This window comes from Ammodytes marinus (assembly GCF_949987685.1).
Source record: "Ammodytes marinus genome assembly, chromosome: 10".
NCBI lineage: Eukaryota > Metazoa > Chordata > Actinopteri > Uranoscopiformes > Ammodytidae > Ammodytes > Ammodytes marinus.
Window position 1 is genome coordinate 22,583,292 of NC_137214.1, and position 27,704 is coordinate 22,610,995.

Below are 27,704 nucleotides of genomic sequence, written 5' to 3' on the forward strand. Positions count from 1 at the left end.
TGAAAGCTGAATGAAAGACATGTTAAAATGCAGAGTTATGGACCACAGTAAGAAACAAATCCATGTTAGACAGAGAAAGAATGTGCAAAGTGACTACCGGTACATTCCAAAACCTTGTTAATTTAAAAAAAATAAAATGTTATGGCTCCTCAAACGTCCTATTCACCCAGTAACAACAGCTTCCATTGTTGCTTGATGATAGCTCAGCTGTTTTCCCTGTAGCATTCATTTCTATGCAAACAAATGCCTCCCTGTATTATTGCAGACAAGTACTCTTTACAGTGTGTAATAAAAGTGTTCATTGTTATCTAAAACCAAGATTCAACAGCAACATCTTTTTCAACAGTTTCTCTTGGCCTTCGGCAGATAAATGACATTTCAAAGTGGTGTCTATTCAACTTTCTCAGTGTTCTCAGCCAAGGACGGGCAGGAAAACACGCAGACACTCACATTATTATTCCGGCTATGCACACACACATATTCACATTCAGCATGCCTGCGGATTACTGACAGACCACCTTACCTCCTCATTACCACTGCAGGACATTTTTGACCTCTAAACAGACAATACGAATCCCAATTATAAGGTGAACTGTGTAGTGGTTTAAGATTCTCTTTATCTTTGCCAAATTAACTGTGAAACCTTTGGTGTAATCCTAGCGGTTAACCCGTCATTTCAAGTCTTTATGCTAAGCTAAACTAGCCAGCTTCAGCCCTTTAGCTTTATATTAAACGGATTTGAAACAATTCCTTTATACATGTGTTTTAAAGGATATCTATTGTCTCTTTTAAATTGCTAATTTAATATAAATACACATTTGTCATGCCCTAATAACAGGAACATAAACACACAGTGACACAGTTACCATGTACAGTACGACCATACAAATTAATTTCAGAAGCCTGTGAGGACTACCAATCTTTGCATTCATATATGTGATATCTTTGCAATTACAGTGTCTCAAAGTAATCTCAAACAGTACGTAGGTACTACATAATGACATACTTATCTGGACTGAATCTTCCATATCCATCTTAAAGCAGTTCAAAGTACTAGTCAGTAGATGAGTGAGTGAGCAATGTCACCGTCAAGGACACTCCAACAGTGTACCTGACGCACTGATGAACCATTTGGCTTGTTGCAGGGATTAAACCTGTGACCTTCTGATTACAGGGCCAGGCCTAGCTAACCGCCCAGGCCACCCGGGTGGAGGAAACCAGTAAGAGCAGTATTGATTGTCTGCCTCCTGCTGCTTGTACGATTATAGAACAGCTGTTTGGGGCCTTGGATGTTCGATGCCCTACTGGCAACATAGTCAACCCCAGAGGAGCAATGTTACTCATAGGCTCAGAGAGTTTGGGGTGTCTGTCTTTGGTGGTGTGCAAGAGGAGGGTCAATGCAAGCAGAGGAAGGGAGGGAGAATAAAAAAAGCCAAAGGGTTAAAAAGACAATAGAAATTTCCACAACTCGTTAAGGATAAAATCAGAAGTGTAGGGTTCAGCAAAGGCTTGAAGGCACTGCAGGCACATCAACATTTCATATCAAACTGAGCGACAGACAGAATCCACACAAAGACATTAAGTGAGTGATAGAGTGAGAGATCAGAGAGAAAATGAGTGTGCGTATGTCCCGCAGGTCAGCAGCACAACTGGCTGTTGATATTAGAGGAAGAGATAGAGCATATGAGATAAAGTGCAAAATGGAGAGCTATTGAGAAATGGAGATTATGAGTGTTTAAGGGAGAATATAGGGTGTGTATGTGTGTGTGTGTCAAAGTGATGATATAATATAACTGGTGTCCAATCTGAACAAGGCAACCAAATCATTAACCCACTGCTCTGAGCACACAGCAGACATGCTGAATCCTAAACACTGTCCTCTTCCACTGCCCTGATTTATCCACCACACATCTATATCAACAGACATGTATCTATCACATGTCTATCTTAAACCTCTGACATTTACATTCCTGGAACTTTGGCAAACTGCTCAAACCACAGCTATGATCCTTGAGTAAAATATGATTTCCCATAACAAACTGCATCAGATCGGTGGTGAGTGGGGGCTGAGGAACAGCTGTGTGTGTGTGTGTGTGTGTGTGTGTGTGTGTGTCTGTGTGTGTGTGTGTGTGTGTGTGTGGGTGTCAGCACTCCCAGTGGGAGTTTCACTACTGGGTTAGCAATGCATTTATTTTTTAGGTACTAAGCTAGCAGCACTATACAGAGCAACTTAGAGTGAGTGTGTTCAGCATGTTGCTCAGGGACAAAGGCTGTTCACACTCTGCCCAATGCAGCCATCAAACATGTGTCCTTGGACTTAGAGAACAATCTCTAGGCAACAATCAAGGCTAGTCTGCTCCTGGGCCCTGGCACAGCATGAGCTATTTCAGGGTTTAATGCAGTGCTGAGGACGGCGACTGGCATTGGTACGTCACATCTCATCATGCTCACAAAAGCAGCGCTTCACCATTAAGTTTTAAATAAAAACATTCAATATCAAATATTAAAACATTATATAACTTGGACAAGGGCCATAATGAGTGCGATATACTAAGTACTTTTACTGTGATTACCTTGAGATTATTTTACTGTGACAATATAATAATATGATGACATCTAAAAAATATTTTATATTTTTTTAGATTGCGGTATCTATAATGACACTAACCCCAGTTTATTCTTTCGACTCGGAAATGCATCACGGTCTGCCAGCATTGTACACAAAACACAACATGAATACTATGTTTGAGATAAGTCTTGAACATGCCGAGACAATTGGTTGATTATTCAATAAGCAGAAATTAAACAACAGTATTGGTAATTAATTAATAATCAAAGTCACTTATCAAGAAAACATCCAACGATCACTGGTTCAAAGTCTTCAAATGCGAGGCTGTATCAGTTTTTTCTCCATAATATTAAATGTTAAATTGAAGAAATTAAAATGAAGGACTGAAATTTGAAGCACTGCAAAGTTATGATGCATTTTGCAACGTCTTTAGACATTTTATTGACCATCAAAAATTGTAATGAGAAAGTACTCGACTATGAAAATAACGGGGCGCCTTTAGCTCAGTTGGTAAGGCGTCCCCCTCCCGGGCCGGGCCCAGCAGCAGAGCCGGGTTCGATTCCCGCCCGCGGTCGTTCTCTGCATGTCACTCCCCTCTCTGCCCCATTTCGCCTCTGTCTCTCTGCACTATCAATAAAAGCATAAAAATGCAAAAAATATCTTAAAAGAAAAAGAAAAAAAGACTATGAAAATAACCCTCTCAGTCCTACACTAAACTGATCTGTCCACAGTGTATCTCACATATAGGAACCCTGAGAGCAGTGGCTCCTGTGATGTTTTCGTGCCCAGCCTCACATCACATGAGCCTCCATAGGAGTGACTAAGCTGAATAAAAACCTTGCCTGCCAGACAGATTTCCTTTTCTTCGATCCCAAGTTTCCCGTCGGTGCATTTCTCACCTCTCCTAGATATGCCTCTGGGTAGGAGGAGGAGGGAGGAAAATCTCAGCGTTGCCTTGCATTCTGAACGTGGGAGATTAGCTTGCTATGTCAGTTTAGCATCCGCCCAGATGCAGCTTCTCTGTCGCTCTGCTCCCCTCCAGCCCTCTATCAGCAGCAGCAGCAGCAGCAGCAGTAGCAGCGGTGTACTGCACTCTTGCTAAGTTAGCTCCCTTCCCTACTGTACTTCTAAGTGCACTCGAGCACAGCCCATTTGGGACAGCCGGTTGCCATGGCAATCCGGCTCCATCCTTCCCACAGGGACAGCAGCAGAGCGGGGAGAGTTGAGTGTGTGACGGGGAGATGTCGGGCCATGAGAAAGTTCAGTGCAGTCGTTTGAAACTAAAACACAGCCGGTCTATATTTAGGAATCAGGGTGGGGCTGGAGGAAGATGGAGATTACCGCATTTATGCACGACTGTTTGAATGTGTTCCAGGAGGAATAGGGTTCACTGACAGAACCCCCCAAGGGAGCGTCAGGAATGAAGGGAATGCAAGTGAAATTGCGCAGAACAGGAAAAGCTGTGTGTAACAACTGCATGCTGGGTATTTTGCATCATTAGTGTGAACACACTCTGCTTCCTATTCCCAGAGTAAGGAAGCACAGAGGGGAGGAAGCCTGATGCAACAAAACAGAAAACTAACTCTTCCCTCTGCTGGACTGGAATCCCTTAACACAGCCTATAAAAAGCTGAAACACTATCTAAATCAGGAAAAGTACTAAATAAGAACTGTATCATATGAAGCACTCATGAAAGCCCACAGAAGTTTCTCCTTTTCTCAAACTCTCTACTTCCTACTCCATTTTCACCATCTTGTGTAACAATAAAAACATCACAATATACCACATTCTCTTTATCTGCTGTACCTTTCTTCATCTAATTTACTACAACAATATGTGTCATTTCCAAACCAAATCAAGGCAAGTGTTGGATTTCAGGCATATGCTTCTAACCCCTTTTCACCATGTGACTCTTTAAAAACACAACTAAAGGAGGACAAGTAATACAGTGGTGGATTGGTGTGGCGTGTTTATGTGAAAAGTATGTGTGCAAAAAGTGTTTTAAAAACAAAACATAAAAAACATTCTGACATAGTAATCTAAAATCTAAAAATTAGAAGCCCAAACATACTTTAAAAGGAGACAGGTATGGCACACAGAAACATTACCCAGGATTCTCAATGAACTACAAAACATTGATGAAAGAGGGGGTAGATCAACAAACTCAAGCCAGCAGAAGCTACAGAGATTACACACACACACGCACAACTTGCAACTTTTAGGAATGGTAAAAAAAACAATTAAAACAGGGGAGCTCAATGCATAGATTGAGAAAACAGACTCCCCAGTGTCTAGCCCAATGCCACATGACTTCAATACACAACAACGTAAAACAGAGGGTCAAGCTGAGGCTACCAAACAGAAATGTTCAGCTCCAATTGGAAGCAGGACCGTAAAACAGGTTTTGAGGAAAGAAAGTACCACACACAAACAAACAGGGCACAACATTGGCAACAGAAGCAACAGACGCAGCAGCACAGCGATTCCACCGCAGCGAGGGGTAAACACATAAACTGTAGCGCGGGCTTGCAACTCACCGTGTGGTATCCCCGGGCTATGGGCGGCTTTCCGGTGGGGTACGGATCCACGGTGTCGATAATTGTCTGCCTCTCCCCTTTCTGGTTGATCTTGCGAAAGCGCCGACGGGACTGTCTGTGCGAGGCTTGCCGCTGAAAGTACTCCTCATTTTCATCCATATAGTCCACCTGGCAAACGGTAGAGAGAGAGAGAGAGAGAGAGAGAGAGAGAGAGAGAGAGAGAGAGAGAGAGAGAGAGAGAGAGTGACTGTCTGAAATAAACATACGCCCATTGCCTCTTCCCCACCCCTCCTTGTTCCCCCCATTCATCTCATTGCGTAAAAATAGAAGTGTGAGTGGGCTGCATGCACGGTGCACACACCTACGTCAAAGGCTGTTCAAAACACTAAATAAGAGCCAGTGAGAGATAGAAACACGTGAGGTATAGTAAGAGTGAGGGTGGGAGAAAGAGAGCATTGTGGAATAGCCAGGTGAAATGGACGTACCTTTCTCAGTCTGTGTTAAATATATTAGCCATGATGACATTGCATGATTAAACGACATAAAGTCTCAATTTTGAATGAACTGGGAGGAGAGTTTATACAAAAAAATATATTTTTTAATAAAACCTTTTCCAAGTGGAAACTGGAACAAGATGCCACTTAAATATTACATTGAATGAAATGAAGTCATTACAGTTTTGGTTAAATACTACCTAAATGGGACCACTGTTGCATGGCGGCTTTGAGTAATGATGGAATGACATGTATAACTTGATTTTTTATATGTTGGAGCTCTTCCTCCTCTCCCGTCACTTGCTACTTTCACTGCAGCTTCACATTTCACGGCGCTCAGCCTTTGGGATTACAACACCAAAATCTCTCTCTGCCGTACCAACTGCTGCCATGACAACGGCAGGGGAGCTGTGTGAGAGGGGGCATAAGTGTGATTGTGTGTCTAATTGCAAATCGCTGTGTGCAATGCATGTGTGTGTGTGTCTGTGTCCAACGCATGAGCGGCTTATTTTTTTCCTTACTTAGACGTTTTATTAGTCTCTTTGCTCGTGTTTGTAACCGCATGTCTGTGTGTGTCTCTCCACGCGCTGCTCAAACTTGTAGCGGCAGAGTTTATCCGTGTGCATCTATTTTCCAGCTGCACAAAACCCTGTAAGTAATTATAGGGGCAGGTTGGCATCCGTTATAGCAAAAGGGGTAAGGCCAGAAAGTGTCTGCAATGAGCGGAGCAGAGGGTGTTATTACTGAGGGGATGTGTGTGTAGCTGATACAGGATCAGTTAACAGATCCCAGTCCACCGCCAACACCTAACCCGCGCATTCATTTAGACATACAGCCATTACATCATGTGAGACAGAGATTTCTGAGATGTGCTGTCACCAGCGCATTAGCACCAACCATTTATTATTATGAATAGACAAGACGGGGGCTATATTTGATATCTTCCTTTACAAAAGATGACAAAAGGTGGATTTGTTGTATGCATGCATGAGATTTTGACGTGGCAGTAACGTATCTAAAATAACATCTAAGCAGTGAAAATAATCCTCAGTCAGCGATGGTGTGACGATGGTGTGACACGTTGGCTTAATTTGCCACAGTGTGCACAGTATTTCTGGCCAAAGTAGTCAATATATTAGCACTGCTTTGGTAACTGCCTCTAAAATAAGTAAGATAATATGAATAATGTTTTGCATGCATATCACTATTTTTCATAAAAATTTCTTCCTCTTTCAATATGAAAGGATTTGGGGAATGGATGGATAGGAATTTGTTATAGGCACCTATTTACCTTTTCCAATTTTAGAGCAATGAAAAAATTAGTGAAGCAAAGTCGATTATGTCTGTAGTATACTTCCCTCCATTTAGTGCAAAATAATCAGCAGAACTGCATGTGCTCTGAACTGCACATATCATGAGGCTTCTCAACAGATAATTGTATTGTGCTGCTACACTGGAATGATTTGTTCTTAGCAAAGTCTTTTTTCTGCTAATATTTGATTTGCCATAAAACTGGGTCGGATTTTCTACCAGTCTTGAACTCAAGCAGCCCCACGCATGCTGGAAGGACTTCAGCAAAGACCATAGTTAAATACAGCTGTGCTTTAAGACTGTGATGAATTAACAATAGGAGGCATTAGGACAGATTGGTATACATCACAGGAACAAGTCTCATGGATGTTAGTCGATATGATAGCTTTAACAGCAGTTTGTTATGCTGTGTAGGTAATGTGGGTTTGGCAATTCACATGGGCATACATAATAATAATGATCATAACTCACAGTATGCAACTTCAGACACAACAGCAGTTAAGCGTGAGTCTCCACTGCACAAGTATCTGAAGAACGCAATGATTTACATTAAAGCAGATTTACATAAACACATGATAGGTGTTTGCGCACAGTTTGTATAAGTTAAAATGTTTTGTTTTTTCAGGTGGGAGAATGTGATGTGTTCTCTGCTGCTGCATATTGTTATGTTCTGCAATATCGCTCTCTAAGATAAGTCTGAAATAATGGCACTCACCACAATCATCTCTGAGGGTTCCAGGACGATGCACTCACATCCACGTCGCAAGCTGCCTGCTGATCGCTTCCCAAAACTGGAAATAAATAAAGAAAATTATTAGAAAAATAAGAATTGTGAAGTCAACCTTTAACCATCCAAAGCAGAGCACCTAATGTAAAAGTTTAGGTTGTATCCATGGGCAGTCAGTTAATGGTATATTTATTTTCAGTGTGGCCTCTAAACCTGGCAGTAGAAAAAGCACTGACATTTCACGAAAATGTCTGTGCAAGTCTATAGGTAATACTTAAATTATGCAATGTGGAATTTCTGTATAAAATGTTGAACAGAGGAGCATTGAATGTACAGTTCCTCCTTTCAGCTGTTGCCACTCCCACCTTAGGGGAAACACCCGCCCCTGGAAAAGTCCACTCTCATGACGTCACAATTCTTACAGTATGTCTTGCTCCTAATGAGGGGGGAACGGGGTGAGAAGCAGAGAGCAACGTGTCTCAACCAAGGGCAGCGGCCATGGAAATTCTGAGCATGAGGAGATCCATCTTGTGGGTTTGATGCTGAAGAACGCAGCCTTTGTCTGGCACCAAACCTCAATGCAGAGACACGAGGACCGCCCTGTTTGTTATTTTTAACATCTTTCAATGCAGAATGTGACCCGTATCTTGTTGGTTTGCCGATTGTTTTGCAAGATAAAACTCAGCTGACTGCAAACAAACACACAATGCTGTTACATTTGTGTGCATGCCTCGTGTTTTGCATCACGGTTTTGATATATTTAGATTCACTATCTGGGATTTGATACCAGCAAGTAAGAATTAAGATTTTTACACTTCAAAGGGTGGCCTGGAACCTCATCAGTCCAGAGCTGAATTATTATATCAAACAACATACAACCTATGGAACATACATTTAAAGCTCTGCAACAATCATAAGAGTCCACTATTTACTGGGCCATTTGAGACACTCAGTCACTGTGTAGCTGATAGAAAGTGAGCAGGATGCAGAAAGATCTTCACAGTGAAGTGAGCATTGAGTAGTGGCTACATTTACTGAGGCTGTGGAGGTGGGAGCTTTTATCAATCACACAGACAGGTGCAGCCCTCTGACACAGCATGGCCTAAATGCTCTGGAGCCCTGGGCCTGTGGCTACATGTTGTGTGGACAGCTTTGTCCAGGCAGAAAATAAATACTCGCCAACTGCAATAGTGGGTGCTTCTCTATCCATACACGTCAGCGAAGAGCAAATAATGATTGTTGAGGTGCCTTTTCATTTCTAAAAGTAAATTTAGCTTGCTTTGCTGTTCTCTTTCTCCTTTCACAGACAAGGTTTTTTGTGTTTTTCCCTCTTTTGTCAGCAGTTCTGTTGTTTCTCTGCCAGTGCTGCCATTTTACTTGACTAATTTGTCAACTTGCTTAGGACCCTTCAACAACAGTTCGACAAGTACCTTCACATGACTCACGGTTATTTACTGGAAGCATAAACTGAAATCAAAGACAACACTGAGTGACTGTCCTGACTACAACAAGGTAAGTGAATGAAGGCGGTGAGAGGGTTAATGCTGATGGTTTCTGTTTGCTTTGCCTGAGCTTCAGTTTAATGCCTTTTAACTAAGCTTGTATCCCCAACATACACAAGCCCAAATTCCACCAGACCCAAGCAGAGTGCCAGTATGTAGAGCTTACTCAGTAGTTTCGCTCAAATTCTCAAAAGAAGACACAACTGTAATTCTTTTGCAACTTATTTCCAGCAAAGATGATTTGTCAGCTGGGCAACAGCTTCAGAGAAACGAACAAGTTCTTTTGATCTGGTTTTACAAATATTTGGAGTCGGTACCCGCTCTGATCCTGTTGAGCCTCCCTTGGCTAGCTCTACCGTGGAAAAGGGGGCAGTGATTCCACCCATTACGCATCACAAAACATGTTAGGCCACCAAATGCAAACACCAAAAAGACTTGTTCAATCATGTTTCTCCATAACATTCCTGACATTAGTAATCCAATCCTCCATTTTGCAGGAGGCAAATGCCACTGGCAATGTGAGATATTAAAGAAGGGATTATGGAAGTGGAGAGTGGGGGGGTGGTAGGGTTTTTCTAACACAAAAGTGTCTTGTTTGGAGATTAAAGCCTCCACTGCAGTATGCCTAATCCTGAGCAAATATACAATATCTGATACGTAGATGGATGTAGATGTAGACACTTTGTATGAGCTGGTTTCAGACAGGCGGCCAGTATTTTTTATCGTTTTAATTCATTCTTGAAGCTCCCTCAGTTGACTGAGTGACATCTGCATCGGTGGCCTCACATTCCCCTCAACAAGCCTGGGCGTCTGGAATGTCATACCACATGCATCACAAGCCTTTAACTCTGCAAGCCCGGCAGCCCACCACCAAAGCCTCGGGTCCGTTCTGCTGTCTGACTTAACCAGTGCAATCCCTAATCTGTACCCCTGGTCTGAGCGAAACGAGGAGGTCTGATGGCGGGGCACTCCCCACGCCGTTAAGCTGTTTAACTGAGTAAGTGGTGAGAGGGCAGACCAGCTTCTTTAACCAACCAGACCCTTAAGAAGGACAAAGTTTAAACTCCCTGGTTATGCAAGACTTAAGACCCAGCACAGAGGTGAGGGGAAGGGGAGGTCAGAGGACGGAGAGGAAGGGAGTGTCAAGAATGATCGGACACGACTGGTAAAGTCAAGGAAAACAACATCCAGCTTGAAAGGTTTATTAAGAACATCCCTTCAGAGCTGTTGCTGACCATCCAACCACCTTTCAACCATGCAAACATAAACAGAATGCCTTGGACCGATGAGTGTGGCCGCACCACACACACACACGTGCCCTGAACCTTTACCCTGCCACTTCTGAAATAGAAGCTGACACTGTTGCAAATTGACTCGTGACTTTTGGCTCCCGAAATACAACTGTACAGACATTGTAATGGTAGAGAAAGTAGAAGAGTGAAGCAGAGAAGGGCTGATACGTTGGTCAATAGCCACTCAGAATGGCATAGCAATCAATCATGCATTCTCCCCACAGCAGGAGCTACATCTTTGTTTTGGTTTCCAAGTTACCAAAAGTCTAGTCTAATTCTGAAGTCAACCCTTTTTTTACTGGCAGTACACATTGCACACTGACAGATCTAAAATAACATCAAAGACGTGTATCACATTCCAGACTTGAAGGTTTTACTGCAACCAGATCCCGGCTCGGAGATGATTCAGAATTTAAAATTACAACCAAAAACACAGGGAGTTTATTTGCAGAGCTTTGGTGAGTCATACACAGGAGTTAAGTGCTGCCGTAATGTGGACACTCACCTCTGACACTCCTAACTGCTCCCAGTGTGACACCCCCACCTGATAAGATAAAGAGTATCCTTCCTTCTTAAATATCACCACCGTTAGTCCACTGCGAGTCCACAGTTAAAGTAAGCATGTTCCAAGTCCCGAGACTTTGGTGTGACTGCGACATACCGCCATGCGCAATGCCCAGCGCTGCTCTGAGATTTGTGTGCGAATGGGAGTGTGCGGCTCTGAAAGTATGTGTGGATCAGCCTCTGCCCAATGGCTCTGCCCCTTTCTTTCTCTCGCTCTCTCTCTCTCTCTTTCTCTCTCTCTGTGTCTTTATCTCCGTATCCCTGTTTCCCCCACTGTCTCTCTCTCACTCACTCTCTCTGTGTAATGTGGTGAGTTGACAGCAGCCAGCATTCCAGAGTACGACTCACTTCCTGCTACAGAGTTACAACTGACTGAGAGGGAGGTGTTTGTGTGGTCATGTGTGTGTGAGTTATTGAGGGGTGGGTAGGTGTGGACAGCTTTTCTCCTCCCATTTCCTTAAAAGGTATATCATAATCAATTGAATAAAATCTAAAGAATTTACTCAATACAATTAAAAACAGTTGGACAGGTCTGAGTCGTGTCACATGAACATTCTAGTTTTCACTAGTATCCACTTCAGCCGCAGATTTCATAACTGCAAACAACACAGCTCAAGACAAGCCTTAGTAAGTTCAGTTTCATGGCGGGTGAAGGATTAGCCTTAAAACCACTCAACTGAAGAAAAACAAACATGATTGGCAACTAGCAAGCAACTCTAGTCAATATTTGACCCTAACAGAAGCATTTAGTTGAACTTCTATACAAGTTGTAGAAACAGACTGTACTTCTTTAATAATGGTGGTCAAAAACAGTGCAGCAGGGACTTGGAAATATTTAATTGTACTCTCTAATATGGTACAAGCTCCAAAAATTCTGGATCCCACACTTCCCTTAATTCAACTTAGTAAAGTATCTGGTTTAAACCTACTTGTCAGCAATACTGTAAAAACCTAGATCTTTCAAACTCCAAGAAACCAAACCAAAGCTAAGTGCCAAGTAACACTGAGGACTGACTTGACCTCAAAAAAAGACTTGCAAAAGACAATAGCCTACCTTTACTTATAAGTGATGATCAATGGTTCCACTTCCTTTTCCAGTGAAATTCATAAACAGTTGCTAGTTTTCATCCGCCGCATTTATCAATAATGGCCTGGCATACACTGAGATTGGCGAGATACGCCTGTTTGATAAATCCCACGCGATACCTGGCGTAGGGAGGTATTTGCACCAGAATCTGCACCAGTTTCCACGCAAAATTGATAAATGAGGGCCAGTGTAAGCCAGGCCATTATTGATAAATGCGGCGGATGAAAACGAGCGTATCACGCCCCTATATTTTCTCAGTTTAGAGGCCTCGCCCAGAGGTTTTACGACATGGATATGCGCAATACGGCACTTCCCTGAAGTAGAAATTGACAGAATAACAGCGAAAGTAGAAAAAAAAAGAGTTTAATTTCGGAGCATTAGCCTACAAGCAGCATCAAAGAACGACAGAAGGCAGCTAGCAGTTAGGAAGGAAATAACTGCTGCGGTCAACAGCGTTGGTGTTGACTCAAAATCGCCACTAAAAAAAGCGTGTTGCTGTTCTGAAATGCAACCAACTGGGGTGCGGGGCTGCGGGCATAATATAGCCTAAGTGGTGGAGGAGAAAAAGACGCACCAACTGTCCGATAATGGTCCCCATAAAATAAATACACGTCTGCAGAGATTTGAATGATTAGAATGTATTGGCCCTTTTAGATAGCACTATTCAAAAGGGTTTTAAAAACTAAAAATAACACATTTAGCGTTTTACTGTATGACAGCATGCGCTTGGCAGGAGTGGTCAGCCCGGCCGTCAGCTGCACAAGCCGACCCGGCAGCGATCAGCTGTGAGAGCGCCCACCGTCCTGCTCCACCAGCAGATAGGAACAACGTGCCGGTTAACGGTGGAAATAAATCGCTCGCTTTAGCATTAATGACACATTAAAAGAGGAACTAACATCTACAAAGTGCGTCAAATAAATAAAATGTTAAGCTGAATGTTGTGCCGTGTATTTTTTTGTATCATAAAGAGCAGTGTATGTCTACTAGCCTACATATTTAATACTTAGGCTAACATTTTGAATGAATGCAGCCCCTGTGCCTCAGTGTCCCCCCAGCTGCTCCAAGACGGAGACAACTGCCCTTACGCAGTCCCATGCAGCCGGTGTGCGCACTATTGAATCAGCTCTCCTACTCAGTTGCACATAAGCTGCTCATTTTTAAGTGATTAATATCTTTATTTCGGTCTTATTTGCACTGCATTTGTATTATCTTCTAATAAGTGTCCAACAAAGTCATCGGCTACCCGGCACAGCCTGCACTGCTAGTCCAAGCCGTTTTCAAATTTGCGTACACGAGCTGAGAGCTGGCGTGGGATTTGAGCGTACCCTACGCTCACGTCCATATTGATAAATGCTGAGATTTGCGTGGAAATGTACGTACACCCATTTTTCTGGTCTACGCAAGATTGATAAATGAGGGCCACTGAGATTGGCGAGATACGCCTGTTTGATAAATACCACGCGACACCTGGCGTAGGGAGGTATTTGCGCCAGAATCTGCACCAGTTTCCACGCAAAATTGATAAATGATGGCCAGTGTGCACATAGCAAACAAAATTGCACAACTGTAAGGTCAGTGTCATTCAAATAAACAGAACTATTTCTTTAGTGCGCATTGGCATCTTTGAGCAAAATACCCCCAAAATGTTTGCCGCGGCGCTGCGCCGCGCCTCCTGTACGGCTAGACAGTGACCACCTTGACTAAGACATTTCCTGGGGGAAACACTGGACCTATAACTTCTTCCATACTGAACGTTTTAATTCTGTGCACATCTTTAGTAAGATTTATTTGCTTGGTTGCATATGATTTCACACTGGGTTAAATACAGCACAGAGCTCCCGCTTCTTTCACCTAATGACTGAGTCATTCCTCTTCCCCTGTATCACATCTCACTATAGCGACCAGCGAGGGGAGGGGAACAGAGAAAGGGAAACACTGATAGAGGCATATCAGGTTATCAACCTTGCTGGCAGCGTGAATAGGAACAGCCATTTCTGGACGGGGTCTGTCTGAAACCCAACACCACAACACCTTTAAAAGCTTCAGGAAGTCCCGCTGGACTCCGCTCAGCTCCTTGTGTCACAACTAATTTCCCTCCAAGCCATTTTGCCCTCACTTTATCTCCAATTGTTTTTTTCCCCTCTGTTGCTTAGACATAAACAAAGCTGAATGACCAAGTGTGAGGGAAGAAAAATACTGTCAACTGAATATAGCCTGGTAGAATTGAAGAATTGTTGAGGCTTCTATGGCAACACTGACACAGCTGATAAAGCGGGAAATGTGATAGTCATGCATCCACCCATGTCATCAGATGGCTTCCAGTTAAGTAAGACAGTACTGACTTGAAAAATGTAATCAGAATGGGTGCTGGGCAAATAGGTCTTGCTGTGTATAGCTGACATCCACCTCAATGGTTGAGGTTCAGCAAAATTTAGGCGACAACAACTACTACTAAGTCATGGAAATATCGCAGTCATGGTGAAAAGTAACCTAGGTTAAATGTTGGTATGATAAAGGATGCAAACGTTGTACTGCCAACTATCTCCCTGACACTCTCTCTGAGGTCTTGTTGTCCACGTTTGCTTCTGAGAGAGGATTTCAACAAAGAAGCAATGCCATGTAATTTTTATGTGTAGGAGGTTGAATATGCTACTGACTGATACATGCACATAGCATATGCAGAAGCCATTGTTGTTTCTGTGCCATGAGTGCACTGTGCTCTTAACACAATGTCCCGAACATACATTCCTCTGCTTTATATTGTGAGTCAAGTCCTTCTGATTGAAAGTGATCAGTGTACAGTTTGAGCATCAAGTGTATAATTTAGTGCAGATGATGTCACTCAAAACAAAGTGAACATATTATAAACAACCCTACACGTTCTCCTGCAGCAAAGTAGATCCCTACACAGGTTTCCTTGCAACATATGCTTAGCAAACATTTTCAGAGCCCTCTCTCTCTCCCACGTGACTGATGTCGGGCTTAAACTTTAATCTTCCAATACCTGCAAATCCCCCTTCGGCATCCCACACACACACTTTCACCTTATCAAAACTGAGAAGGTTATATTTAAGAGGGGAGCAGCTTTGTGGCACATTTCCGATCAGGTATTTGGATTTTAAAATGCCTCCCACGTCCATGTGAAAGTTCTGGAGAATGACCGCTGCCGACCCGCCCACAGTTCCTGCTGGGGACCGCTCTGCTCCGAGGGCTAAAGTGGCGGGCGGCCCGGAGCTCTGAGTGGCCGTAGGTGTGTGTTATGCAAGCTTAATGGATGAAAAGATCATTGTTTTCCGAGACGCCCACACAGATGGTTCATGTAACAGATCCACTTGTGAAATCGCAGCATTTTAACATTTGGGCCTTGGCTTCAGAAGTGGTAATCAGTGCTTTGAGCTGAAGGCTGGAGAGAGAAACGTGAATCTTAAGTGTTCTGAAGGTGTCGTAGATAATTATTATCCATCCACAAACTCACCTTCTTTCATGAATGGTTTAGAACGCATTATAAAGCAGATGTATAAAGCTGTATAAATATAATTCTTAGTTAACACTTACAGTGTTTGTCAATCATTATGAATACCAAGACGTGTTATACTACTACAACTATTATTAAAATGTTACCAATGTCAAGGTCATTCATTTATTGTTTATACACCAGCTTCCACTAATGGGTGGTACCCCGGATGCTTTGTTTCTTCAGAATTGCAGGATATTTATGCTGATGCCATCTCTCGTGGCACCATCCCAGCATCCTTCCCCAAGCAGAGAGAAGCAATTACACTGTGTTTTCGAAACACTGGGATATCAGGTTTGGAGTGGCGGAAATGTAATGTATTTGTGAAAGTTTATTATTTTATTTTTTTCTAACTTTATTTCGAGGTTTCCTTTGTAACTTCAAGCCGCCACACTTTGGTAATATGAATCATCCCCGGTTTACTTTAGATTAGAGCATCCTTAAAAAAGGGATACACATAAATATACAGTACATATATATACTAGGGCTGTCAAATTAACGCGTTAATTTCGATTAATTAATCACAGAAACATTAACGTGATTAAAAAAATTAACGCAGATTAATTGCACTTCTACATTGCCCTTTGACCCGGTGCAAAAGAGGTGAGACGATAGCGGAGCTGCACTTGTAGCTTGCGGAAACGACCCGCACGGGATTAAACAGTAAATAAAGAAGCATAGAGAGGGCTCTATGGATGTGTTATGGGCTGCTACCTTCATGCTGCCTATAAGCATGAAGGTAGGAATACGTCTTATGTTATTCTCCGCAGTGTCTGTGCATTATTGGTTTAGTGGGTGCCTAATTAACAGTGTAGGTTCAAAACAGTAGGCTATCTCTCAATCTTCCTCCGTCTCACTTCTGTTTGCTAGCTGCGATCGTCTCCCGCTAACGGACACCCTCACACTCCTCCTAGCAGATATTCCTGTCTTTTTTCCTCCTTTGTGTGTGTGTGTGTGTGTGTGTGTGTGTGTGTGTGTGTGTGAATTTATTTAATGTAGAAACCTCGCTGAGGGGAGGAGACAGAAGTTACGAGAGACGGACAGAGAGAGAGAGAGAGAGAGAGGGAGAGAGAGAGAGAGAAACGAACGGTAGCCTATACAGTTGTTTATAAACAGGCATAAAAATGTCATATAAGTATGCGATTAATTTAGATTAATTAATCACAGAGCCTGTAATTAATTAGATACATTTTTTAATCGCTTGACAGCCCTAATATATACATATATGTATATATGTATATACATATATGTACATATGTATATATGTATACATATATATATACATATATATATACATATATATATATATACATATACATATATACATATACATATATATATACATATATACATATATATATATACATGTATATATACATATACATATATATATATACATGTATATATACATATACATATATATATATACATATATATATATATACATATATATATACACCGTGTTCCAAATTATTATGCAAATTGGATTGAAGTGTCATAGACTTTACATTTTTTGCTTTTCAATTAAACTCATGTATGATATTGTGTCTCAGGATGCCTTGGATCATTGAAATTAATCTCAGACACCTGCGATAATTAGTTTGCCATGTGAGCCCAATCAAAGGAAAAACTACTTAAAGGCCAGGACACACCAGTCCGACTTGTTTCTACTTGTTCCGACTACGCAAAAAATGGGGTCGGCCGTTTCAGGAAGCTCCAGGCTTCCCGTCGCGGCCAGAGAACACACCAAACTGACTGCTGACTTTCCGTACGCTCTGTTGCATGCGCGGGACGTAATGTCTCCATAACAGCAGGCGGCGCTAATCTGTATTGTGGCCCGAAAAAATACGAAAGCCGGAAATGATGGGACAGCTCTCTAGAGCATAAACATAGATAGAAATACGTATTTATATTTATGGACCATAAGAGCACAATTTTTAGCAGAGAGTGTCGAGCATGGTGTCGAGCAGTCAACAAGGGTTGATGCATGTGAGTACTCTCAAAACGAAACGAACAAACACATTAAAACGATGGCTAGCTGTTGTTAGCTGTTTGTGCTACCCGCCTCACTTCCGGGCTTCACTGATTCGCTAGCCCTCCACCAATCAAATTGCTCCAAATGAAAGACGGTCGCCCGCCGATTGAACATGTTCAATCGGCGCCGACAGGCTCAAAACAAGCCCGACGACCTCTACGTCGGCCGACGTCACGGCACACACCAAACAGATTCGTCTCCCGACCCCCTATCGACTCAACGACGGCGATTTTCGGGCTGGTGTGTCCTGGCCTTAAGAAGGACGTTCCACATTATTAAGAAGACCACATGTTTCAAGCAATATGGGAAAGAAAAAGGATCTCTCTGCTGCCGAAAAGCGTCAAATAGTGCAATACCTTGGATAAGGTATGACAACATTAGATATTTCACAGAAACTTAAGCGTGATCATCGTACTGTGAAGAGATTTGTAGCTGATTCAGAGCACAGACGGGTTGGTGCAGATAAAGGCATAATGAGGAAGGTTTCTGCCAGACAAATTCATCGGATTAGGAGAGCAGCTGCTAAAATGCCGTTACAGAGCAGCAGACAGGTATTTGAAGCCGCTGGTGCCTCTGGAGTCCCGCAAACCTCAAGGTGTAGGATCCTCCAGAGGTTTGCAGTTGTGCATAAACCTATTATTCGACCACCCCTAAACAATGATCACAAGCTGAAACAGTTGCACTGGGCTCAGAAATACATGAAGACTAATTTTCAAACAGTCATGTTTACTGATGAGTGCCGTGCAACCCTGGATGGTCCAGATGGATGGAGTAGTGGATGGTTGGTGAATGGCCACCATGTCCCAACAAGGCTGCGACGTCAGCAAGGAGGTGGCGGAGTCATGTTTTGGGCCGGAATCATGGGGAGAGAGCTGGTAGGCCCCTTTATTGTCCCCGTCGGTGTGAAAATGACCTCGGCAAAGTATGTTTCTGACTGACCACTTTCTTCCGTGGTACAAAAAGAAGGACAGTGCCTTCCGTAGTAAAATCATCTTCATGCATGACAATGCACCATCTCATGCTGCAAAGAATACCTCTGTGTCATTGGCTGCTATGGGCATAAAAGGAGAGAACCTCATGGTGTGGCCCCATCTTCCCCTGACCTCAACCCTATTGAGAACCTTTGGAGCATCCTCAAGCAAAACATCTATGAGGTTGGGAGGCAGTTCACATCAAAACAGCAGCTATGGGAGGCTATTCTGGCATCCTGCAAAGATATTCAAGCAGAAATTCTCCAAAAACACACAAGTTCAATGGATGCAAGATTTGTGAAGGTGATATCAAAGAAGGGGTCCTATGTTAACATGTAACTTGGCCTGTTAAGATGTTTTTGATTGAAATAGCTTTTGATTTCACTAAATATGACCTTCACATCCTGCAAATTCAACAAATGACCATTTTTATTTCTTTACAACCTATAAAAAAAATGTAAACTCTGTTGTGCATAATAATTTGGAACGGTGCATTTTGAGTTTTTTATTTTTGAAAAAAATACCGTTATCATTTGGAGGTTTGTTCAATAAAATTTCAATCATACTTTAACGGTTGATGACTTGAAAATTATACTGACTGTCATTTGCATCGACTATTTAGGAAAATCTGAGAAAAATATAATTTGCATAATAATTTGGAACGCACTGTGTGTGTGTGTGTGTGTGTATATATATTCTATTAAATAAATTATAAAGCATCGGCTTTTTATCTTCCTTTTGGACTATTCTAGATAGGCTTTGAAGGGCGGAACCTGTTCCCATGTTTTTGCCGAGATCAACCTTTGCATCGTCACGCTGACCTGAGATAACGGCTGATCTTACCTGCTTCTGGGCAGGAACATGGACTCCTTGATGAAGACGGAGCCAGACAGGAGGATGTACCAGCAGCTTCCAATGTCGTCAGGACTGGTAGACAGAAAGAGGGATACAATTAGCACACATTAGAACATCACATGATGGAAATGGACAACACAAGAGTAGATTACTAAATAATCAGCTTTAGGTTTTATTTTCTTGAAATAAACTCCCTGTTTATATGTTCGGTTTGTCAATCGCTTGAGCTCAATGCTGACGTACTGGTGCTGCAATTTATTGTATATGACTGCCAAATACAGTTGACTGCTTAAAGGGTTGAATAAATAAAGCAAACAGGAGGAAAGATGAGAGAGAGGCGCTGGAGAGTGTGAAAGCCAGAGAGCACTATGAATGAAGTGAGGAATCATCTCTCATCCACCCACACCCATGGCCCTGCTGAAACACAGACAAGGAAATTGGCCACTGCAGACGATGTAAACTCAGACTGACCCCTGGCTGACAGTTCTGACAACACGGCTGGTAAACAAAGACATACACACACACATACACTCACACACACGTTTCCATCAGACTTATAATGCAGCACTTTTGGCCATTTTATTGAAATTACAGATGAGTAAACTTTTCAGGTGTTGGAGGTGTTTGCATTTAGATAAATTACTCACTAAAAATGACATTCAGGAATTACATTTGGACTGACAGTGTTAATACAGAATGCTGGATATTCATAAAGGATAATATAGTTTATTGTATTTTTTTTTGCTTTCTCAGGGATTTCATGGCTATCATAAGGATTGCGAAGGGATAATCTCACAAGGCCGAGTTACACTGAATCTACTATTCGCGGTACAGGATTATGAAAGAGCATTCATTTGTAGGCTAACCTACCGAGTATGAAAACAAATGATAAGGAGATAATAAATAAAAGCTATTGCTTGCTTTTGTTCATATGAAACCTTCTCGAGGGCTAAAAGGAAAAACATATAATATGCAACATTTGTGCATAATCGTACAATATCACAGAGAAACTCTGCAGCGATTCAACAGCTCCAATGAGAAGTCTAATATTTACCTGGATTTTTGGCAAATATAGGATTCATTGTGATTTTTAAGTTGACAACAAGGAGGAAGTTAAAATCCACAGAAGGAAGTATTCTCATGACACGTACCACTGTAAGCATCTTTCCCTCGAAATGTGACACGTACTATGAAGTTTCAGCAATGGTTGACCAAAGAAATAGGTGTCAGCTGACAAACATTGCTATAATTTTGTTTTAATGAGTCTTAACAACTAAAACTACATACGATAAACTTGGATTGTTTAGAAAGATTTTATGATTGTCTGCCTCAGTTTGGTGGCTTTACTGCATATTTCAGCCCCTACTGTAGACTATTTCCAAACACAACAGACAATTTTATTGTTTAAATTCTGGAATAATTTAGTCAATATATAACTATGGAGGACTAATCACGGAAGCTTTATCTGGTGCATGTCTTATGCATTATTTTAAAGTACAGATAAGGAAAAAAAATGTTATATGCTACATGATAGTGGTATCAGTGGTATCAGTCTTCTCCCCCAATGCTATGCAAAAGTTTCACGAAACTTTGAAGGATTTTCTTTTACAACGTTAGAGGAACACTCGTAACAATATACCTTTAAAACTTCTTTATTATCAGTCTGCATCAGTTATGTGTTAGTTTACTAGTCAGCATTTTGAAAAGCCACCTCGACACAGATATAAAGAAACGTCTGCTCATCAAGCATGAAATCAAATGTCGCACTTGAGGGCGTTAACAAGGCAGGTGGCTTGGGTAATTATAACTTTGATTTTCACCTGGTCTGGGTGAGACTTCTTAATTGTAACCAGAGGGAAAAGCAAAATCAATGACCAGTCAGACATGAGCGAGGTGAGACTGGTATAGGATGAAAGAAAGTTAAAGGAATGGGTGCACCGCCCCCGCACGAAGAGACACATACAGTATATTCACACCCAGCATCACTGTACTTTCTTATTCTAATCACAGAGAACAAAGTCTACTCCCTCCTCCTTCCTCCAACTTTCCTTGCAGATCTAATGAGGCGTTAGACAGCACACCCTACTGACACGGTGCAAAATCTCCCATCCAGGCTTCCTTCCATCCTTTTCATGGTGCTTACTTGAATTCAAAGACGACACCAATGAAACGTTCAATTATTAAAGGCTGGCACGCCTATGCACAGAGCCAGGGTAGCACTTCACATGGCAGAGGAAGGAGGAAGAGAAGAGACAACACGGGAAAAAACACCGGAGACTTTTATGCACCGCGACAGTTTGACTGAACTGGGTCATGGGTATTGGAAGTGATCGTCAAGCGCTAAAACATCATACAGCAAACCCCTCCTCAGCGCGGAATCAGGTCATATATATGCCATGGAGTTTGGTGGGAGGCAGTAATATGACGCGGGGGGAATGGTTATAGCATCCAGACTTTTGTGAAATCTATTTTTACAAAATCAAGATTTTTATTCAGAAATGAAATGAAAATTTTAAAAATGTCACATTGGGCTTTAGATGGGCTCAGACATTCTCTTCCATTTTGTATCAGGATAAAATCAAATGTATGCACAGGGTTTGGACTGACAGGACGGCCGGATAAGAGGAGTTTTAAAAAAAATGTGCATGTCTGAAATACATTCAGTTGGCCGACATAAACAAGCAACTAAAAATGTGACCATTTATTGTTGATGTGTTTTCACCATGAAACTCTCAAGAGACTCCCAACACCACAATGGTGTGATGACATTGTGAAAAAGGCATTTACACCACTTACGCAATTGTCCTATGAAACATGTTTATTTTTCAATAAATCTGTCACAAAGAATTTCAATAGAGGGTGTGGGAGAGGACTGTAAGTTTACTGGTTCAAGTTGCACATTTCTGAAAGTTTGAACACTTAGAAAGATTTCAAAACCATTACATTTTTGAAGACACCGATGTAATGTGATTGGGAATTAATTAACCAGTCATTTAAAAAATAAAAATTGTACAAACAGTATTTTTTTCTTTTGCCATTTACAACAATTTAATATGTCACCATCACCGTTGTCAAATGACTGATGTCTTTGTGTCAACACAGTATACTGTATGTAATGGAATGTATTAGGGGTGTACACGTTTAGTAAATCATAACCGTTTAGGAAAAATCAATAAACGAAAACCGTTTTTTTTTTTTTTTTTTTCGAATTTCAAAGTTTTTAAATATGTTCTGGAGACACGCGTTTATTGATTTTACATCACTTATAAACTAATTGGGGAGGATAAAAGCTAGTCTGCCGAGAATCTGTCTGTCCCTCGGCGAGTGCGTGTGAGTGAGTGTGTGTATCGGCGCACACACACACACGGGGAGTCGCCGTGCTGGGGCTCGACTCACAGCCACGGACGAGTGATGAAAGATAACCTAAAGATTAAAGTTACCCGGTTGACGTGAACTACGCTCGTAAGTAGCCCGAACTTTATAACACCTGTTCAACATGCATTAAACGTGGACATGTAGAAAGCGATAATCAGGAAATGAATGAAGCGCGATTATGACGGCGAACGTGTGTGTGTGTGTGTGTGTGTGTGTGTGTACCATGGACCTATTATAAGAGGTGTGTAAACGAGCGTAGTTCATGTCAATTGTGTGTTTACAGGCGAACGAACGCGTATGTGTGTGTGCGCGCGCGCGCGCGCCTACAAGACGGCGGGGGCATGAGGACAATGACGTCACGGTTAACCGTGTACACGAAAAAAAATTTGTCGTGTACACGGTTAGGCATTTTTGTAAACGTTCACACCCCTAGAATGTATAATATATGTCCACTGGTCATCTGGAGGTGATGAGTGTTTCAGCTCCATATTGGACTGGTTTTCCTGATCTCCACTCCTGTGTTGTTGTTTCTGAAGGCCAGCAGCTTCACACCGCCATGGGGAACAAGAGCTGCATGAGGGGGACGGCTTTCCAACAGCTGCCTGGGAGCGTCGCTACTCCTGGAACTCAGCCACAGGTCAATATACCAAAAGTCTGCAACATATTCCTCTTTAGTATTGCCATGATACGTTATTATTAACAAGGCTTCTTTTCTATATCTAAACACACACAATGGAAAACAGGGAAACACCATCAAGAAAAATCCACAGTTGGTTTGTTTAAACAAGATGGATTGCCACACCTTGTTGCTGCAGTGATGCTTGTAAGAAAAGTGTTTTTGTTATTCTCTACTTGTTGCCATGCAAGCAGAGGAAGTCCACTGTCACAAGGGAAATTCTCCTCCTTCCTCTTTTAATCTTTTTGATCAAAACATATGGCTAAAACAACTACAACCAAATAAATACACAAAGGGAATAAGGCATTAACCTTCATTTGTATGCCATTTATGAGCAGAATATGAGTTAACATGTAATCATGTAATCTGCTTATTTTAACTTCAATGCATTGCAGGAAGTGTATGTGACAATGGTATGGACAGGCTTCCTTTTTAAATTCCTCAAAATCAAAATCAAAACAAACAATACAAAACAGATTGAGTGTATTAAATGTATGTATATTATGTATTAGTCAATTCTCAAAATTGTTGACTTAAGACCTCCTAACAATCCCTCCTTCTGCAACAGAAAGCAGTAAAACACTTCAACAATATCTCATTGCAAATTCAGTTTTCAGTTAGACCAAACAGACCAGTGAAAGTCAAACGTCACGTGTTGCATTGAAAAGAGTTGACATGGAACAACCTGAAGCCAATGACCCCCTTCACCAGCCACTGTCAAATATGCCAGGTCAGCCTCCACCTCAGGAGGGCTTTAGAACTAAAGGCACTTGATGGTAAATCCTGAGAGGTTAAGGCTCTCACAGTGTGGGATGTTTTCATGAGTTATTAAGTGTGACCGTGTGTGTGTGTGTGTGACCGTGTGTGTATGCATGTGACCGTGTGTGTGTGACCATGTGTGTGTGTGTGACCGTGTTTGTGTGTGTGTGTGTGTGTGTGTGTCCGTGTGTGTGTGTGTGTGTGTGTCCGTGTGTGTCCGTGTGTGTGTGTGTGTGTGTGTGTGTGTGTGTGTGTGTGTGTGTGTGTGTGTGTGTGTGTGTGTAAGCATGCATGTACTAGCAATCTAGAGCCACCATGCAGTAAAAATGAGTACTTCTATAACTATTACCCTTATTCTCTCATCATTACAAAAGGACTGCTGATTGTCAGGGGGGTTTAGAGTGGGATTGTGAGTGTACGGGTCATTAACTACGTCATTTGTGGTTTTTATTCCACATTAAGGGGGCTTGTAGAAAAAGATAAAGCAGAAATATCTAGCCAGGATTTTAAGTTCCATATAAAAAGTTATTTTGAGTTATTAAGATGGCTGCCAAACAGTAAAATGTGGCTCCAATTTTTACTAAGCAAGGACAGTAATACAGCTCAGCGAAAATGATGTCTGCTAGGCTGTGTTACAGTTGAGAGAGAGAATCTGCTGAGCTTATATAAGAGTTAAAACACTCACACGTTAACTCTATGGCTGAAACCATTAGTAAATTACCCCTTTGTGGATTGACATTACATCACTTATGCCTCGTTTCCACCGAGTAGAGCGGGTCGGATCGGAGCGGTTCGGTCCGGGTAGTTTGGCTTTTCATTTGCCAAAAGTTGGGTAGGGTACGGTTTAAGCGCACCTAACCGCTCTGAGCCGCTCCCGATCTCAGTACTCCTCCGTAGGGGTACTAGCCGCCTGAGAGCGGGCCGAAACGGCGGAGCCGTCATTTGATTGGTCGAAATAATCATTTCCGCCATGTGTAGTCATCTCGGCAAGAGTGAAGAGAGTCTTGTGTATTGGCGAAAATGTGAGCACAGCAATGTTTATTGTGTGGTGTTTTTCCTCGTCAATAAATTAATCAGTTGGTTACACTGTGTCCCACTAGTCACGTAGCTGCCGCAGCCAGCGCTGTTCTCTCACTGTCTCTATCAGTTGCAACTTGCACCGAGCCGTCTCTGTGTGTTTTCGCCATAGATAGTAGGCTAGTAAATACACGCTCACAACAACACGGGGGGAATAAATAAAGAAACGGCTGGTTTGACCAAGCAAAAACGAGAGATCGCTGGCTTGTGAGCGCGGCACTGTTTATTGTGTGGTGTTTTTCCTCGTCATTAAATGAATCAGTTGGCTACACTGTGTCCCACTGCTACGATGTCACGTAGCTGCCGCATCCAGCGCTGTTCTCTCACTAGCCCCTTTTACACAGCCAGTGAAAGCCGGGAATATGCCGGCCTTTCGGCCCTGCGCCCTGCTGTGTAAATGCGACAGTTGCGGAACGAGGGAAGAAAGGTGCGAGTGATCGTTCCGGGAATTTTACTACCTCGGGGGGTAGTAAGATTCCCGACACGATCAGTTCCGCCTCTCTGTTTAAATGCTCCAGCTTGTTGTTGCGGAACAGGGGGGCGTTTGACGTTCCATAGTCTACGTTCTAAACATGCGACCATGTTAGCAGTTGAAGGTACGTGTGTTTAACATTAACCACGGCGGCCTGATGTCCCGTAAAAATCACCAAATAAAAGGAACGGTGTATAATCTAGCTGATCATAAGGTCCGTTGCTCAATCCAAACCCCCGCGCTTCATTTTGCAGAGTGTATGAGTCTATTTCTGCCCAGGAGAAGTTGTACAATGGAAAGCTAGGCTAGGCTAAGTAAGGGATAAAGTATAGCGAACGGGTCACTTGCTAGAAATAAAGACCGACAAGCTGAAGCAGGAGCCCGACGCGCAGCGGAGGGCTCTTGTTCAGCTTGAAGGTCGACCTAGTAACGGGGGAATAGTCTGCTCGCCCCGCTAGACTGTCTGCTTCAGCTGACTGAAGGCTCCGGCTCAGCTGTTAGCCACAGAGCTACTGTTTTGCTAACACATTCCGCCGCCGCTATTATTATCCTAAGTCTGAGCGTATATCCACACTTTATTTCTGTCTACAGTAACGTGACTTCACACACTGTGTGTATGTGTATGTGTATGTCTGATTAGCAGATCGCTGCCCTCACAAAGAGACTCGCTCACAACCAACCTGTCACACACACACACACAGAGAGGTGAAGCGGTCGGATTGATTTAGTCAGTTTGGTTAACTGTCCCAGTGATGTTGGACTCAGCGCGTAGCGAGATCAACTGGCACATCGTGGGGACAGTAAAATACGGCCCTCTTACTGCAAGCTCCAGCACTTCTGCTCTCAATTCACCGGCCATTGTTGTTGTTGTAAAGCAGCTGACCGGCGCGGCGCTAAATGTTTACGTCACACCTGACGCTGTTTACAAGCACCTCTTTCATTCCGGAGCGCTGTGTAAAAGGAGCTACTGATGCGCCAGCAGGCCGGCGTTGCTTGGTTCTGTGTAAATAACACAGAAGCAAGCAACGCCGGCATATTGGAGTGATGTTGTTCCGTCAATATGCCGCAATCTCTGTGTAAAAGGGGCTACTGTCTCTATCAGTTGCAACTTGCACCGAGCCGTCTCTGTGCTCACAACAACACGGGGGGAATAAATAAAGAAGCGGCTGGTTTGACCAAGCAAAAACGAGAGACCGCTGGCTTGACCACAGTTGTTCCACAGCCCGATAGTTTAACCCACATTCTGGCGGCGGCTATCGCAGTCCAGCCTAAACCCCGCCCCACCAGTAAGGGTAGGGTCTGCGGTGGAAACAACACAGAGATTCTTAAAAGTGAGCTGTCCCGCTCTGAGCCGCTCTGATCCGACCCGCTCTACTCGGTGGAAACGAGGCATTAGCAACAGTCTACAGTAGGAAAACAAGTTTTCCATTAAGTCGGTGGTTCCGCCTTTTCAATTGTATAGATCTGACACATTTATGTCTCATGTGACAGTAAACACAACAGAGCATACTTTAATATATTTCAAGCTTCTAGTGGAGTCAGTAAATATGAGATAAGTTGTTTTAAAATGTCACAATATTTCAGTTTCTCAAGTGTTATGGATGTTTTATCTATTTAAAGTTGTTAAAAGAATGTGTACAGCACTCAATAAACAGTGTATTTGATGTAATGATATAACAACATACATTACACTTGTATTGCTCACCTGTGGTAGTATCCTCCCTCACTCTATGCATAATTAAGTTTATCCCACAATTCATCCCAACACATTAGGTCAGACACTGTATTTGTAATATAACAAGGAATACTCCCTACTAAATGCAAATGCTCATTTAAATGTTCAAAGTTAAAGTTTGTAAATGGCCTCACCCAAACTGAAACCATTCA

General features: G+C 42.4%; 1 protein-coding gene across 1 annotated transcript in view; it reads right to left on the reverse strand.

Moving 5' to 3' along the window:
• rapgef2b (Rap guanine nucleotide exchange factor 2b) overlaps positions 1-27,704 on the reverse strand; it is a 109,517-nt gene that overhangs the window by 45,182 nt on the left and 36,631 nt on the right. Inside the window, 3 exon segments of the mRNA XM_080035422.1 lie at positions 5,107-5,274; positions 7,627-7,702; positions 19,447-19,530. Of these exon segments, the coding sequence (XP_079891548.1) occupies positions 5,107-5,274; positions 7,627-7,702; positions 19,447-19,530 (328 nt within the window).